The sequence below is a fragment of the Lepidochelys kempii genome, chromosome 11 (assembly GCF_965140265.1).
Source record: "Lepidochelys kempii isolate rLepKem1 chromosome 11, rLepKem1.hap2, whole genome shotgun sequence".
Classification (NCBI taxonomy): domain Eukaryota; kingdom Metazoa; phylum Chordata; order Testudines; family Cheloniidae; genus Lepidochelys; species Lepidochelys kempii.
In genome coordinates, this window is record NC_133266.1 from 68,630,255 (window position 1) to 68,647,347 (window position 17,093).

Here is a 17,093-nt window from a genome sequence, read left to right on the forward strand (position 1 = left end):
CTTTTTTTAAACCCTGTTATAGTCTTGACCTTCACAACATCCTCTGGCAAAGAGTTCCACAGGTTGACTCTGCATTGTGTGAAAAAAGACTTCCTTGTGTTTGTTTAAAACCTGCTGCCTATTTATTTCATTTGGTGACCCCAAGTTCTTGTGTTATGAGAAGGAGTAAATAACACTTCCTCATTTACTTTCTCCACACTAGTCATGATTTTATAGACCTCTATCATATCCCCCCCTTAGTCCTCTCTTTTCCAAGCTGAAAAGTCCCAGTCTGTTTAATTTCTCCTCAGATGAAAGCTGTTCTATACCCCTAGTCATTTTTGTTGCCCTTTTCTGTACTTTTTCCAATTCCAATATATCTTTTTAGAGATGGGGTGACCAGATCTGCACACAGTACTCAAGATGTGGGCGTAACATGGATTTATATAAAGGCATTATGATTGGAGTGTTAGGGGTTCTCCTTTTGGATCATATCACATCCCATAGCACATTATTTCCTCCTGTTTGGTTTTGTTCACATTTTTGAAGCTTCTGTTCTGGCGGTGACCGCATTATGCCTGTCAGCTTTCCGTCTTTCAGCTGCAAAGCCCTGAGAGTCCCGTATTGGCTCTCTCGCAAACATGCTTTCCACACTTAGGGTCAGATCCAGTTGGCCTGACGCATGAAACTAGACTTCGTTGTGACTTGCATAAGATGAGCAGAATTTTTCCCTTAATGGAAAGTATTAGGGTTCTATAGTGACCTTAAAATGGAAGTGTTCTTCTCCCGCCCCCGCTTCTTTGCTATACAGCTGCATGCGTCTCCCATGTGTCACCTAGTGATTAGGGAACTGAACTAGAACGCAGGAGATGTGGGTTAATTCCCAGCTCCGCCAGTGGGTTGCTGGGTGACCTTAGCCACATCAATTCCCTCACCATGCCTCAGTTTCCCCATCTGTAACATAGAGATGATCCTGACCTCCTCTGTCTAGCGCTTTGAGATCCAAAGATGAAAGTGCTAGATGAGAGCTAGGTACTATTATTGCTAGTTGCTTCTAAAGCTATCATAGCCACAATAGGCAATTAACAATCCTGAATTATTAAACAACACCCCCAAAAAGTTCTTTAAAATGTCTTGTGAAATAATAGCTGCATACAAAGGGGTTGAAATGTCTTTTGAACATTTCACTTCTTGAATACCATTAATCCATTTCTCCTTCTTGAATAGGTTGCCTGCGTAGCTGGACTTCGGAAGCAATATGTTGATGTAACTCAACCGGTTTCATTTTTGCTTCATTAGCTCCTAACCTGATGGTAGCAAGGCATACGTCAGAGTCCTGTGTTGATACATGCAGTCGGACTGGATGCAGTGTATTGTTTGGTCTGCTAATAGTGTCCAATGCAGTTTACTTTCGTCGGTGTCAGAAAGCTGCTTTTCAAACATCAGAAAACATCTCTCTTTTGTCAGTTACCTCAAAGGGTGCCACTGGCAGAACCCAGTTATCTTTGAATTATTTGGGCTAAGAATTGTTTCCATATAGTTGTGGATTTTCCTGTTACTCTGAATAAGAAGCCCTGATCTAATACATGGCAAGCAGCACAAATACACACAGGTTTCCTTTTATTCATTAGAAACTTTGTGTGCAAATCATGCACATCCTACAATGGCATAGGTAGCAACAGGAATTTAAACACCTGTGTTGACATAACTGATAACTACGCCTGCCAGTTACCTGGTTATGCTTAACACTTATTCTCTCAGACGAGAGAGAGAGAGAGAGAGAGAGAGAATAATGCATAAAAGATAAACAGGAATCAGGGCTAATAAAAGGAAGTTGACAGAGTATACAGAGACTTAGGCATGGTGGAGCTGGTTAGCTTTGGGTCTGCAGTGCTTTCATAGCCTGAATACCACTGAAGTCAACGGGTGTTTTGTCTAAGTAGTGGCAGACAGGGCCCTTTAAAGGTGAATCAAAGGGTTTTTCTACCTTCCAAAACCTGAGTGTAGTCATTCAAGAGTCTGTTTCCTAGAAAGGAGTGAGCTGCTTCCTGTGTTACTAGAGCTCTTTGATCTACTCAAATGCAAGCCCCTGATATCAAAGTCTTTTCACAACTAGTACGTTGTACTTATTTGACTATTGTGGTATACAGGTATGGTTAAAAGGAATGCAGATGTCTTATACCGCCAATAGCTCTGCCTGTTCAGGGAGAGACATAACTATTCCGGTATCAGGCACTGTTATGCTGACATAACTGCACCCACACTTTGTTGAACTGGTATAATGGTACCAATAAGGTGCCACTAGTACTCCTTTTCTTTTTGTATCAATTAAAAAAATCATAGTCGGGCCTGGGCAACACTTGAAACTCATACCATTCTACGTACTGGCAGGTAAGCAAAGGGGAAACAACATTTAAAATATATTTATTTTATGTGGTGTAGCTTTGTATTTCAGAGACATGTTTGGGTCACATTTAAATGAGGCAAGGGAGCATGAGATCTGTTACTTTAAAAGTTGTCTGGCTCTATTCCTCAGACTATGTCTGAATAATGGAGATCAGCCTTGACCGAGGCAAGGAAACGACAGTAGAATACAGGCATTTTCTACAGCAGAAAGATCAGAACAAAAGGCTGGAAACAGATGATAACACACATACGAGAACAGCATGAGGTCTAGGGATGGCAGGTGGGGGAAGCGGAGGACTGCAAAGAGCTGCGCCTAGGAAAGGAGACACTCAAACATGTACTCTTCATTAATCCAAGCAAAGCTTTGTTCCTATTACTGCCATCCTTGTCTCTCCCCCTCACGTGTGTTCAACAATCCCATTGTGCCAAGGCTCCATTTAGACTGTAAACTTATCGAGGGGACTGCCTTTATTTTGTGTACAAAGGCCCTGATCCTGACTGGGGCCTCTGTGCACGAGTGGAATAAATGCTACTGCAGCTAACTGGTAATGCTAGAGTACAGAAGACCTCCACAGAGACCGTATGTTCTTGGCTTTTGTGGTGAAAAGTAAAACAGATGGGATAGATAAACGAATACCCACCCAGCCCGAAATTACTGCGTGTCGGCCTTTACTGTAGTCCTCAGTGCACATCTGTGATGTGTCTAGACATTAAAGGCCAGTCCTGGTTTGCTGTGAGTAACCAGGATCTGCAGGAGATTGGTGAGCAGGTTCCAACCCACCTGCTCACTTTACATTTTCGAGGCTATATCTGCAAGGAAGAGGACTTTAAAAACAAAAGGGGCTGAGATTCTTCTCTACGCTGGACCCCAAAGGGCTTTGCAATTCAGCAAAGGCCACGTCTACATACACACCTACTCTAGGCAGGGAACTCCTGCATAGTTCACTTGTGACGTCACAGTGTTTTCTTCACCTGGAAATCCCTCAGTACTCGAGCTCACCTGTAATAACTGCCTCACTTTTGCTTTCCCTTTCCAAACACTTAGCTGCTCTTTGCTGGGTGACAGCAGAGCTGGGTTTTTCTGCCCTAGACTAAAGCAAAATGAGGTTTCATGTAATTTTTCTTAACCAGAAAGAGCCTTTTGGTATAAAAGCAAGAGCAATGGAGAAGAAAAACCACATTCAGAGCCAAGAGAGAGGCAAAGCAGCCCGGAGACACAAGAGGCAACTAAAGCAACGTCCCAGCAAATACACGGCAAGGTAAGGGTGACTCGCCTGCAGCCTCTCCTTACGACACAATTTCTCTTTATTGAGGGCTTCTGTTGTGCTCTATGGTAGACAGCAAGGAATGAATGTTGTACAAGCAAAGGGCGTTACACCTGTAATGTATTATTAATGGCTGAATATTTAAACAAAAACCGCTCTGATTCATGAATAGTTTCCTGGAGAAAATGGGAGTTCAAGTTGCTATGATTTCTAGCATGCTTTCGTATTGTGTCTGGAGAATTGTTGGGTACTCGTGAAAAGTGTTTGCCTACCGCCAAAACTTTGACAAATGACATTTCATACAAAAATGTGCATGGATTAAAAATAGTTCAGTCATCAAATTATGGAGCAGAAACAATGTCATGAATTTAGGGGATTTAGGAGCCCAGCAACAAAATATACAATGACTATCAAATTGCAAATAGACAGTCAGTAGCCTGAAAATTATTGATCAGAACTATTTGGCAAGTGGCAGATATATATTTGCATAAAATTAGGATTAGTTCACACTTTGCTGTACTAAAAGCAGTAGGATCAATTTGTAACAAATGCTATAGGATGACGTATCCTGCTCCACTGACTAGCTACTTCATTTTTTGACTACACAGTGTACAAGTATTTACAACAGCTGACGTCTGAAGGGTGGTCTGAAAAGAACTGATAATTCTGATGAATCTCAATATGCTGTTTTCTTCTTTTTCTGAAAACTGTCACGTCTGTCAGCTGTTTAATTTAACAGCCAATCAAATGAACTGGTTGGCTTGAGGAAGACATGAGAAATGGTAACAATTCTTTTACTTCCCAGTCCCCTATAGGAAGCCACAGAACTCAGCTGGGCATTTCACTGATTCTGATGTGTCCCCAGCTGCCTCCTGCAGTAGCTTTAACAATATTTTAAGAAACAGTAAAAAGAAAATTTAGAGCTAGGTTTGTCTCCAGTGCAGGCCTAGTTTATGAGACACCATCCAACCCGCTGGCTGGTAAGCCAGGCAACCTGGCATGTCAGTCCTGTATCTCTCCCGTTCTGTCTCCGTTAGGGAAAATGGTGAACGTAGGCTACAAAGTTCTCTTTGCTCTGGCCATCTGGACGATGACTACAGAGGCCTTTCCCAAAGGCGCTGAGAGGACAAAATGCCACCTCACAAAATACAAGTCCCTGCCACCTCGGGAACTGGAGGCCTTCAAGAAAGCCAAGGACAAATTTGTAAGTGTGAAGAACACACCCTGGGCAATAACAGCACGGTGAGCCCTGGGCTGTAATCTGAAGAGCAGCCCTCTCTGCGTGTCCCTTTGGACTCAGGGAAGAAGCTCAAAACCAATTATCAAGAAGGATTTGGTTTTACATTTCTCCCAGCTCTAGCACCCTGCTGGCAAGCTCCAGGGCTCTAGCACAGCGTCTGCTGAACCCAGGTCCTCTCCTCACTGGAGTAGGACGACAAAACACAGTTTAAAGTTCATCATGAGTATCTCTGTCATATCCCTTGAGGATACCAGCCCGAGAGATACAAGGGAGACATTTGATGCCAGCATCTCTTCTCCCTGCATCACCACTGGGATTGCATGGATAGAACTGAGGGAAGAACTAGTACAGGTTTGTTCCTGCTCCTACATACATATGGGTCTGTGTTCTTTCCTTCTGCCTCCAGGAGGACATGATGCTGTTGTCAGACCGAAAATGCAGCACCAGGATTTTCCACCGGAACTGGGAAGTCCAAGAGCTGTCGGTACGAAAAATCTCAGTCAAGGGGTACAAGAAGGTCACATGCTAGCAGATGCTTCTCTCCTCACATGTGCCCCCTCTGAATCTGATCTCACTTAGCCCTATGCTAATCTGACACGTGGCACTCTGACCATTGACTTGGAAGTCACTGATTGAGTCAGGAGCATGTCCGATCTGACTGTGGCTCTTTCTCAGTGTAAATAAGGGTCACCCCTCACCTTCAGTTCAGGTGTCTTCTCACTGGCTATAAACTGGTGTCAAGAAAGGCGTGTGGAGATGAAGCTGTTTGCAGTCCAGAGTGATTTCAATATTTCATTTACTGACAAATCAATAAAGCCCTGAGTGGCTTCGGAAAATCTCCTGTTTCAACCTAGTCTAACCACCCCTACGCATGGGAATTTCTAGTCCTGTATCTGCACAGCTGTGTATATTTCTCCCACAGACACTGTCTTACCTACGAGTTTCTCTCCCCAGGAGCACGATAGAGTCATCCTGGTAGAGAAGGAGCTGGACTTTACCATTAACGTGCTGGAGAACATTGAGGACACCAGTCTGTCCAAGCTGCTCTCAAGGCCTCTAGAAATCCTGACACAAATCAGAGGGGACCTGAGGGGCTGCGTGAGTATTCAGTGACAGATTTCTCTTTCAGTGCCAGATGTGAATCTCTTCAAGGAGAACCCTTAGGAATTTCCCAAATGGGTTGCTTTACCTTGTACCCACAAATACTCGCATGTGGCCCTTGCTTTGGGCCCATCCTTACATAGGACATTGAAAGAGGGGGGTAGTTGATATGATATGCACAAGGGTAGCCGCCTAGACTATGTCAGGGCAACAACTGCTCTGCGCCTGGAGAGAAAGGGCTTTGGTCCACTGTCGGCTGAAATCTCTGGGCACCAACCAGTCTGTATCAATTTTGTCTTCAGACCAGAGAAACTCATTCTCATCGACACTCCAGGAGGCTGAACAATTGGCTCCAAAATTTCCATGAGAGCAAAGAGACGGTGAGTAGTCAGTCGAGACAATGAGGAAAGGGAACTTCCATACAAATTAGAGAAGGAACAAGCCTACTAGGTTCCCATCCCAGAGGCCAGGGCGGATTTCTACAATCTATTCTCTGGTGCCTTGTCCAGCCTGTTTCAATAATCCCAGAACTGTAGCTGTGCAAAAATCTAGCAGATCTCAATAAAAAAACCCTGTTGTGTCTGCTGCTACAGTGACTGTCTCTTCCGAGCACCGCCTGTAACAAGATTATACCACCAGGGATTTTGACCCTCTGCAATAAATCAGGCTTTTTAGGAAATGCGGGAGGAGGGGTGAAGCAGGGAGATTTCTATCCTTATTATCTCTTCGTTTTTAAGAATGGTGGCTTTAATTTAGCCGCATTCACACTTCCTGTTGTAAATAGTCTCTCATTTCCCAGGAAACACCTGGCTGCCTGGAAGCATCTGTGATCCTCAATCTCTTCCGACTGCTGAACGAAGACTTGAGATGCGCAGCCTACAGGGAGCTCTGTGTGTAGCCATCTGGTCTCTGCAGTGCCCGTGTCCACATCTACTTAGAGACCGGAGAGTCCCTAGCCTGAGAGCACTGCATTCATATTGGGAGAAGACATGTGTCAACCAGGAACATTCATCTTCTCCCTCTGGCTTCTGATCATAGATCCCCAAGCAAACTGATTCCATCCTTTTATACCAAAGAATTACACAACAGTTGGCCTCCAGGTTGCTCCAACTTCCAGCTGGTGCAGCACTCTAGACTCCTTACAGAAGATTAATTGTAGGACCATTTTTCATCACAGTTGGAATTTAGGATTTCAATAGGATTTGGCCTCTGGGGATATTATTTATTGAATGTAATTGTATTGTCACTATATGAATGCATTTTAGCCAAGGGAACAGATCCAAAAATATTGGAAACATTTCATAAGCTTTAATTTAAAACAACAAAACAACGCACTCCAGTTCTAGGATTTACACACTAGTCACAGCTTCAGATCTCTTAGAAACAACCTCAGGAAATGCATTCTTACTGTAAATATCCTCGGCAGATGTATTTATACAGAGTATATTTTTATCTTGCTGATTCTTTATGTATTATAACCTGACTAAGAAGGGTAATTGATTTGTATAACTTCCAGACTTGAACCAAAGTGTTCTTTATTATGGATCAGCCATTTATTATTTATGTATTTATCTATTACTAAGATTATGCCATTTTATTTATAATTGTGAACCAATAAAATTGTTTTCCCAGGCCTTGGCATTCCTGTCTTTCAATTAAAAGCATTTTGTTAACAGAAAATTGGGTGCACTGTAGTAATAATACCCAGCTCCTGCAGAGTGCTGTGCAGCAGTAGATCCCACAGTGCTTTACAAAGGAAGTCCTTCTCATTATTCCTGATTTTACAGATGGGGAACTAAGGCACAGAGAGGCAAAGTGACTTGTCCAGATCACTCAGCAGGCCAGTGGCAGAGCCAAGGATGTTGAGAGCCGGTCTTACACTCTAGCCTCTAGGCCACACTGCCTCCCTCTTGCATTGCAAAGCTGCTTGCTTTTGGATCACCCTCACTGCATTTCCAAACGGGCAACTAAAGGCCAAAGAGAGCTGTGAATCTTGTCTTTCTCCTTCCTTTTGGCATTACCATTAGAGCTAGACAAATGTTCCCTGGGGAGTCCTGACCACATAGCTGGTACAGGAGAACATGACTTGTTGTCAGGAGTAAACTAAAAACGGAAACAGAAGGAAAACAGCAAGAAAGGTTGCAGACAGAAGGAACACAGCAAGAAAGGTTGCAGGATCTCATCAACATGCCACTCTTCAATGCCCCAGAGAACATCCGCTTTGACAAACCTTCACAATGGACAGGCTGGAAACAATATTTTGCAAGATTTCACATTGCTACCAAGGTCCATAAAGAAACTGGAGATATGCAGGTATCTTCTTTCATGTATGCTGTGGAGACACAGGCAGAGCATATCTCTAAATCCTTTTCATTTTTACTGAAGACAGTCACAAACATGACTATGCAAGCGTTCTAGCTAGCTTTGATACATTCTTTATACATCAAAGATAAGTGGTTTATGAAAACTAGAGAATTCAAGAGCCATGGGAAAATGTTGACTGTTTCATAAGAGTTCTGCATACTCTGGCTGAAAACAATGATTATGGGAATGCAAAACATGAAAATAGACAGGCTAGTTATTGCAGTAACTGATTAAAAACCTTTCGCAGCAGCTACCATTGAAAGATTGAATTTGAGCCACAGCTATTCAAGTAACAAAGCCATCAGAGCTGGTGAGACAGGGAAACCAAGAGCAACTCTCAGAACTTCAAAAGCAAAACCTAGCTTAGAAGCTGTTAACAGATGCAGCATGAATATTAAAAGTTATTCCCAAAGAGCTTCCTGACAGATTCAGCCTACGTCAACAAGGGACAGGGACAGATTCTGCCTACGTCAACAAGGTGTGGAAAAAGTCATAGTCCAAGAGATGATGCATGTCCAACCAGAGATACACGGTGTACTAAATGCACAAAATATAGACATTTTGCACCTGTTTGCTGCACCAAAGCAGTCAGGGAGCTGACTCATATTACAGACAATTAAGAGCCATTCTTTCTGGGATCTATCACTTGTGATGATATAGAGCCTGCTTGGACAGTGAAAGTGAATATTTATGGCAAGACTGTTGACTTTAAAATTAACTCAGGAACTGACATTGCAATCATCTCAGAGGGGACTTACGAGCACCTTCAACCCCTCACGGAGTTAAAGTCACCAGACACAGCTCTCACCTAGCCCTGGAGGTATTCAGAACTGGATGGGCCAGTTCGCCACAGAAATAACTTACAAAGACCAAAGCTATGCATTCACAGTCCATGTGATCAAAGGATCAAAGACCAGTAACCTCCTCAGCCACAGCATGGCAGCCATGTGGGCCTAGTGAAGAAAAGTAGAAGAACTCAATGAAGGATTTGATAACCCAAGGCAGTAGTGAAGGAAATCTGGGGGAAGTGAGTGCACCCATGATTCTCTATGCTGGTGGAGGGGTTCAGGGGTAGGAAGACTCAGCTGGGTCAGGGACTGCCCTGCCAGGGGCACAGAGAAAATTCCCTTGCAGCAGAACCAGCCGGGTGGCAGGAAGTGCTTAGAAGCTCTGCAGTGAGCCCAGGGAAGAGGCTTAGAGAGAGCAGAGCTGAGACACTGGGAGCCTGGCAAGAGGCTGAGTCAAAGGCCCACGACAGGGCCAGGTAGGAAGCGGTCCAGGGAGGTCACAAGGAGTCTGCGCAGTCAGGCCTTGGCTGCCTATCCAGGGATAGCAGAACCCAGGGCGAGGGAAGGCCTGTGCCCCCCTAGCAGCCCTCTCAGGAAGGTGGAATGGACGAGTCTGGCGTCGGATCGAAGGCCCAAAGTAAGGGTGACAGGGAAGTGTGTGTTTGACCTTTGGTTTATTCCAGAAGGGGTGGGGCTCTATGTTACCCGGGCAGAGACCATGTCACAGGAAGCAGCAGACCATGGCACCACCAGAGCTGCTATCAGTGGGGGCCCAAAGGAGAGATGAGCTTGCTGTGCTATGCCTAATGAGTAGGGGGGGTGCACTGGCCAGGAAGTAGTGTTGCCAACCCTCCAGGATTTTCCTGGAGTCTCCAGGAATTAACAGGAATTAAAGATTAATCTTTAATTAACCCCATGATGTCATCTGATGGATCCTCTGGGAATATGTCCAGTCAAAGTTGGCAACCCTACCAGCAAGTCACTCTCTTATAGAGGCCTGGTTCCATGAAGCAGCCAGGAGAGCCCATGCCCACCGGCCCAGCTGAAACTGACAGCAGCAAAAAGCTAACAAGATGGCCGAGCTGGTTCTAGTCACAGCAGCATAAATTCTAGTATTAGTTGAATCAGCTCAGCCTGGCCCTCAGAACTGGGACAGCTGGTCACCTACCTGAGCAGCAGAGACGGCTGGAGAGTTAGTAAAACAACAAAAAGTCAAAGGCAGAAAAGGAGGAAAGATCACTAACTCTTCCACCAGCCCCATGTTCACACAGAGTCTTGGATTCAGAGTTCATATGCCATCAAAGTGTAGGTCGCAGCAGGGTTGAGCTCAGGCCCACCTCATTGTTAACCTCCGTTCCAGTTATCAGATCTGATGGCCTCCTAGATTTCTCTTTGATCCATTTCATCTACAGCCCCAACTAGATGCAGCCAGAAACGGTCAGAGATGTGACTGGTATGAAAGAACAACAGAAGAGGCTGTAAGGCGGAAGAGAGAAGAATTCTGCAGAGTCTTTGTCAACCAGCTTCTCTACCGAACAGGCCCATGCACTCACAGCTCAGCTGCAACGATTCCTTACGAGGTCTGGACGAAGGAAAGGGTGCGAGTTCCCTCACCACAGTGGTTTGAACGGTTACAAGCAAAGATACATGTGCTAGTTCCTAACTACAGCCACTCCTCATGCTGAATGCCAGAGTATCCTTGCCCTAGGGGTGAGTCAGGCCGAGGCCTCGGCCTGCCCTTGGTAAGCCATCCCTTTTTGGAGGGAAATTAATATTGGCTTCTAGGTCCCAGTCCCACTGGCCACAGTTCAGGCTTGTTGCTGGTGCTTTCACTGGGAGTCTCTGTGAGGGGTTGTCTTCCTATTGGCCACCTGTCGGAGCCTCTGTTGCAAGCTACCTGCTTACAAACCCCTCTTGACACACGGTCCTTATTTATGTCGGTGCCTCTGAGAGCACACAGCCCCTCCCCAGCCGCAAAAAGCAGTCCTTCTCTAGACCAGTGCCCTGGGTCTGGAGTACCTTGGAAAGCTGCTACCTCCGTGCCTCCCCCCTCCAGTCTCTGCTGTTCCCCCCAGGCTGTATCGCACTATTTCTGCAGCTCCCGCTCACCTCCTGCCAGCCCCAGCCTGCTCCCCTGCCACACTCCCATTCAGCCTGGCCCAGCGCTCAGACAGCCTGTGGCTGGCTCTTCCCCCCTGGACCATCGCCAAAAGTGCTTCCCAGGTTTTCCTTCCCCCAGCCCTTGCTTCCCAGGTAAATCACAAACGTGGATCCTTAACCTGGATGTTATCAAGACTGCGAGGGAAGGCTCCCTTCTGGGAACAGTCCCTCTCTGCCCATTGTGAGAGTACTGAGACCACTGTCCTTTCGCCCTTCGCTCATCAGTGATGACTCGCAGAGTCACTCCTGAGGGCGGGGGAAAAAATGAATGAAAGGGCTGCTCGGTGGATCATTACGGTAACACAGCAAATCCGGAAACTGGGCAATGCTAAGATTAGAAACAGAACTCGCCTACTCTAGGCAGGGAAATCTTGCATCGTTTGGTCATGATGTCATGCCGAGTTTCCCTCACCTGGGAATCCCTGGTAGTGGCACACGCAGCTCAGGAGGGCAGAGGGTTATGAGCTAGATGCACCTGCCGTACTTTCACTTTCCGGTTTCCATTGATTCCAGCCGCATTAGAGCGTGGGTTTTTCTCCTTCGACAAAAGGAAAACAAGATTTCATTTTATTTTTTCCTAAAGAGTATAAAAGCAAGAGCAATGGAAAAGAGAGGCTACATTCACAGACCAGAGGGAGGCCAAGTAACCCTGAGGAAGAAGAAGAGACTAAAGCCATTTCCCAGCAAACATGCTCCAAGGTACGTGCCACGAGGTCTGGGGCGTCTGTCTAGCGCATGGGCTTACTAGACTGATCTGCTGTGATCTACTCTAAAGAGTAAGGATCAAACATTATCCGTCCCTCTAAGTCTCTTACCAGTTTATTTTTTATTATTAGTGCTGGGGGCCGTAAATTAAGGGGCCTGATCTGAAAACATTTGTGAATAGAAGAGTTGAGTTTGCTCAGCTGTGATCTTTGGGGTCAAGCCACCAATGTATATATTTGATTGTAGCCCTCATCTTCCTGCACCCCTTTTTTCCCCGCCTTGTCAGACTGTCAAAAATACAGTTTATAATCCTTGTAACCTGGAAATGCAGTGATGTGTGTATTTCCCCTTTCTGATTCAATTAGAAAAAATGATGGCTTGCAAATTGCTCCTTGTCCTGACCCTATGGACAATGTCTACGGAGGCCTTTCCCAAAGGGGCTCAGAGGAAGACGTGCCACCTCTCAAAATACAAGTCCCTGCCACCCTGGGAACTGGAGACCTTCAAGAATGTCAAGGACAGATTTGTAAGTGCAAAGAAGACACACTAGTAGGGCAATAATGGCAATGTGGGTGCTAGGCTGTAGTTTCAACCGCAGCCTTCTCGGCATATTACTGTGGGCAGATGAAATATGCTTCGGTAAGTTTGGGGTGTAGGGTTGCAGACGAAATAGAGAGAAGTCTCTCTGTCTGGATCTTCTTTGTTGGTGATCCCCCACCCAGTCTTAGTTAAGAAAGGGCAAAGCTCAGAATGTTCAGCTCCGGCAAGAGTCAGAGAGAGGCAGAGTCATGGACAGGGCAGGAAGGTGGGAACTGATCTAAAGCAGAATCACAGATTAGACAATAGCAAGGGGAGAATGGCATTCTTACTATTAGAAAGGAGCTAGGAGAGAAAGAAGGGGCAACCTGTCTAAGTGGGTGTTCCTGATTCGAGTCAGTCTAAGGAGGTTAGGGCCTGGCCAGCTCAGATTTCTTACGGAGTCAACCGTTCTTAATCTTAAATCCCAGAAAGTTTTAACAGGGGTTCAAACTCTGTCCTGAGTTACAATCAAACCTAGAGAATGAGACCCAGTTTTTAACTATAGGCGATCTTTCCCTTCCAAAGAAAACTGAGTCTAGTCCTTTAAACAGACAATCTGAGGAACCCAAATTCATCTCATGCCATCAAGCAGCATTAGAGAGATCAAGTCATTTATTTTTCAGTCGTGCAAACATTCCACGTTAACCAATGCTGAAGCGGAGGAAGTGCACCACTCAGATGAGTGGTCAAGAGTTAAAGGATGCCGCTTCTCAGTTAAACTCCTGCACAAATGCAGTTCACAACCTGAAACCAGCAAAGCAATATGACAAGCGCGTGTTGTTGACTTCTGTGCCATATTTGGCACCTTCTCGGGAAGAGCCAGGACTCTAGTACAGCAGCATTCTTAGGGGATCGAGGTGTTGAGTCAAATTGTGCCAGGATTTTGCACCTTTGCATGGCTGAATGGGGTTATATGATGTAACTGAGGGCTGAATTTGGCACTTTATCCCCTGCTTTGCTTCCTTTACACATTTCCCTGTGTTCTTATTTTGTGCCTCCAGGAGGACATCATGCTGTTGTCAGACCGAAAATGCAACACCAAGATTTTCCACCGGAACTGGGAAGTCAAAGAGCTGTCGGTAAGAAAGACTTCTGCCAAGAGAGACAAAGTTACAAAACAGCACTTGCTTCTTTCCAAGGTTGCAATACTGTCTCTTTCTAAGCTGGATGCTGATTTCACGTGATCCTTTTGTAGAGTAACATGGAGAAGGAATTTATTCCCAGATGACACAGGCGTCATCTGAGGTTGGAATCCGGCCCTTTTTCTGTATCTATATATTGTATACCCTTAGGGCTGGGAAGTCAGAGATTGAGATTGATCTGAAGCACAAAATGTTGTTGGATTCCAAGGAAGGAAGGTGTAAGCAACAGAGTCCAAAGGGTCATGACTAGCAGGCTCTGTGTACTGAGTGGATTCACACCTCCCTTGCGTCATAGGTCGTTTCCCATTGGCCACGGCTTTGGAAAGTCTCCTTAAGCAGGCCACTCCTACCTGCTGCTAACACAGACATTCCTTATCTCCCTGTCTGCAACTCCCCTGGACACACTGTTTTACCAGCACATTCTCTCCCTAGGTGCACGACAGAGTGATCCTGGTAGAGACGGAGCTGCACCTCGTTATTCACGTGCTGGAGAACTTTGGGGATCCCAGTCTGTCCAAGCAGCTCGTGAGGCCATTAGAAATCCTGAGGCACATCAGAGAGGACTTGAAGAGCTGGGTGAGTATTGGATTGCAAATGTCTCATGCCACAGTGGGTCTGGGAATTGTGTTTTGAACTCCGAACAGCACTAATTTCTTAAGTGGATCCAGAATCTACTAATCCTTGTGCCAGTAATCGTGGACTTTGGTTTGCACATAACATAGTTGCTGTATGCCTTGCTCAGATACATCATCTAATTAGCTAATTAACTTGATTAACTAGTTAGGGACAGATGATGCTTGGCTGCTCTGCTACTGTGCAAGCAGCTATGTCCCCACCGTCGGCTTCTGGGCTGTAGTTTGGTTCCACTGCAGACACTGTGATCTCTTTCGCACAGCTACTGTTGTTTCCATGTGCCCCCCAGAACATCGCAGTGGAGGTGGGGAGGAACTGGGAGGAGGCAGACCCATGGGTGGCTGCATACACTGAGGGAGTATGCTGCACTCCTGCTCAGCTCCAGGGCATATTCAGTTTCTACTAGGTGGAGTTCCTCCCAGAGCTCCTCTGGGGAGCACAAGGCATACCTCCCCCTACACAGGGCCATTCCCACAGGCCTCAGTAAAGCCCTCAGTTAATGCTTCAAACACTTCTGAAGTTGAACAATGTAATACAAATGCTTGGTATTATTAATAGAACATGGAAGGTTAACATGGAATCCACACGTCTGAAGAACTAGATAAACTCAATCAAACCAAGATCTGCCTTGGGCTTGTACCGAGAGGAAGGAGGCTCAGCCACTGTTCCTGAAATCTCGACTTGTGCCAGTCTGCTTCATGGATTGATTTTCTTTTCAGGCTAGACATCAGCCTCACGGCCATCAACGCTCCCAGACACTGACTAACTGGCTCCTAAAATTCCATGCCGCCAAGAAAATGGTGAGTATATTTGGCAAACACACAAGACGAACTTCCATCACATGTTAGTGGGAACAAATCCATACTGGATCATCAGCTCCATTCCGTTCCCATGGGGCCAGTGCAGGATGGTGTCCTGTATATTGTCCAGGACCTTCAGCAGTCTAGGTGTCCTGAGACTGAATTAGTTCAGAAAAAAGCTGGTAAATCTCTCACATCAGGAAGGGTTGTTACATCTGCTGTCAGACAGTAACAGACCAGGCATCCAGAAAACACCCTTTACCTTGTGGCCTAGTTTGGGTCCTCCCATAGGATGCAAATAGCAGAATTTCAGATAAACACGAGGCATCTGATCCTCCATTGCTCTGTACCTTGTACCTTGTGGAATCATTTATATTTGTGCAAAATGCTGCTGACTCTGAAATCCCGCCTCCCTCACACTGCTGGCAGAGCTTTACACCAACTTGCTATTCGCTTTAAAGAGGTGGAGATGCTGGGCTGGGCAATGGGAAAAGAGGCCCAGAGATCATTCATTCGTACAGATCTGCCAAAGCCCAGGCCTTCTTAGGAATCGGATCGAGACAAAGATAATACCCGTCAAGTTGACTGTTACCCCAGATCATTGTGCCTTTTGCTTCATTCAGACTCACTGCTTAATGTAATAGACTACAGCAAACATTGTTATATATTCAGAATTACAGAACATTACAGCACCGTGTAAATGAGTATTTACTTAGGTTCGAGTGTTTGTAAGGTCTTGTCTACGCAGGGACATCCAGGAAAACTAATCCGAATTAACTAAAGATGTGAGTTTGAAAGGGATTAGTTAAACTGCATTAAATCCCTGTATGGATGCTGTTATTCAGAGTTAAAGCGATCTCTGGAAGTGAAGTAACCCAATTAAGACCACTTTAATTTTGAATGAGGGTGTTCACACAGGGATCTAATGCCATTAACTAACCCACTTCAAATTCACACAGTTTGTTCAGATTAGCTTTCCTGGATGTCCCTGTGTAGACACTGCTCTGTTCACCCTTTTTCTGCATGCTCTGTGCTCCCTATCTATATACACCCCCTTCCATCAGGCCTTTGTGCAGTAGCTTTCCCTCGCCCAGTGTGAGCCAGCCATTCTCTGTTACAATGTGTTCACTCCCTCTCTCCTGTCCCAGGAAACTCCGGGGTGCCTGGAAGCATCTGTGATCTTCAATCTCTTCCGACTTCTGAACGAAGACTTGAAGTGCGCAGCCTACATGGAGTTCTGCACCTAAACGCAAAGTCTTTACACTGTCTCACCTCATGCGTCTAATCAGACACTGGAGAGCCCAGCGAATGGGAACCCTGAATCCTTCCTACAGGATACTGTATTTTAACCAGGCATGATGTTCTTTCTGACTTGGCATCTTACCACGGATACCCATCACCCATGATCTCTGAACAAAAGATTCTGATACAGCTGATCTTCAGGAAGAGATCTCTCCGACTCCAATTGCCAGTACCTGATTGGTTGTAGGCCAATTCCTTAAGTGCAGCTAAAGTGTAAGGCCTGTTCCCACAGAAATCAATGGGAGATTGGCCATTGATTTCAGTGGGATTAAAATTTGGCCCTAGAGGATAGTATTATTTATTGTATTGGTTGATTGCTACGCAAAAATATTTGCCAATAGTATGTTGTGTTGCTGTTATTTATTTTAATTTAAAGGTCTAGTTTTTCCCACCGTTTGTTTGATTTACGGACTAGTGACTATTTCATTATTGTCTTAGAAAGATGCTGGAAAATGCAATAATGTTGATGCATGGAAGGTGTTGCTGTATTAGACAGATTCCGAGAATCTATTTTTGTTTTACTGGCTGACATAATGTTAAGCCATCTGATGCGATCCTTATTTCAACAAATCTGATTTGTATTTAAGTTATTTATTGTATCTATCATTTTTATGTGCATATTTATCAAA

At 45.2% G+C, this 17,093-nt stretch overlaps 2 protein-coding genes across 2 annotated transcripts; both read left to right on the top strand.

Moving 5' to 3' along the window:
- Positions 1-4,692: 4,692 nt before the first annotated feature.
- LOC140895328 (interferon lambda-3-like) lies at positions 4,693-6,889 on the top strand. The gene is made up of 5 exons (XM_073304769.1): positions 4,693-4,854; positions 5,297-5,374; positions 5,845-5,988; positions 6,294-6,371; positions 6,791-6,889. The coding sequence occupies exons 1-5, from the start codon at positions 4,693-4,695 to the stop codon at positions 6,887-6,889; spliced, it is 561 nt and encodes a 186-aa protein (XP_073160870.1).
- Positions 6,890-12,381: 5,492 nt separating this feature from the next.
- LOC140895262 (interferon lambda-3-like) lies at positions 12,382-17,093 on the top strand. Its single transcript, XM_073304709.1, has 5 exons — positions 12,382-12,534; positions 13,589-13,666; positions 14,162-14,305; positions 15,082-15,162; positions 16,311-17,093. The coding sequence occupies exons 1-5, from the start codon at positions 12,382-12,384 to the stop codon at positions 16,407-16,409; spliced, it is 555 nt and encodes a 184-aa protein (XP_073160810.1). The 3' UTR covers positions 16,410-17,093.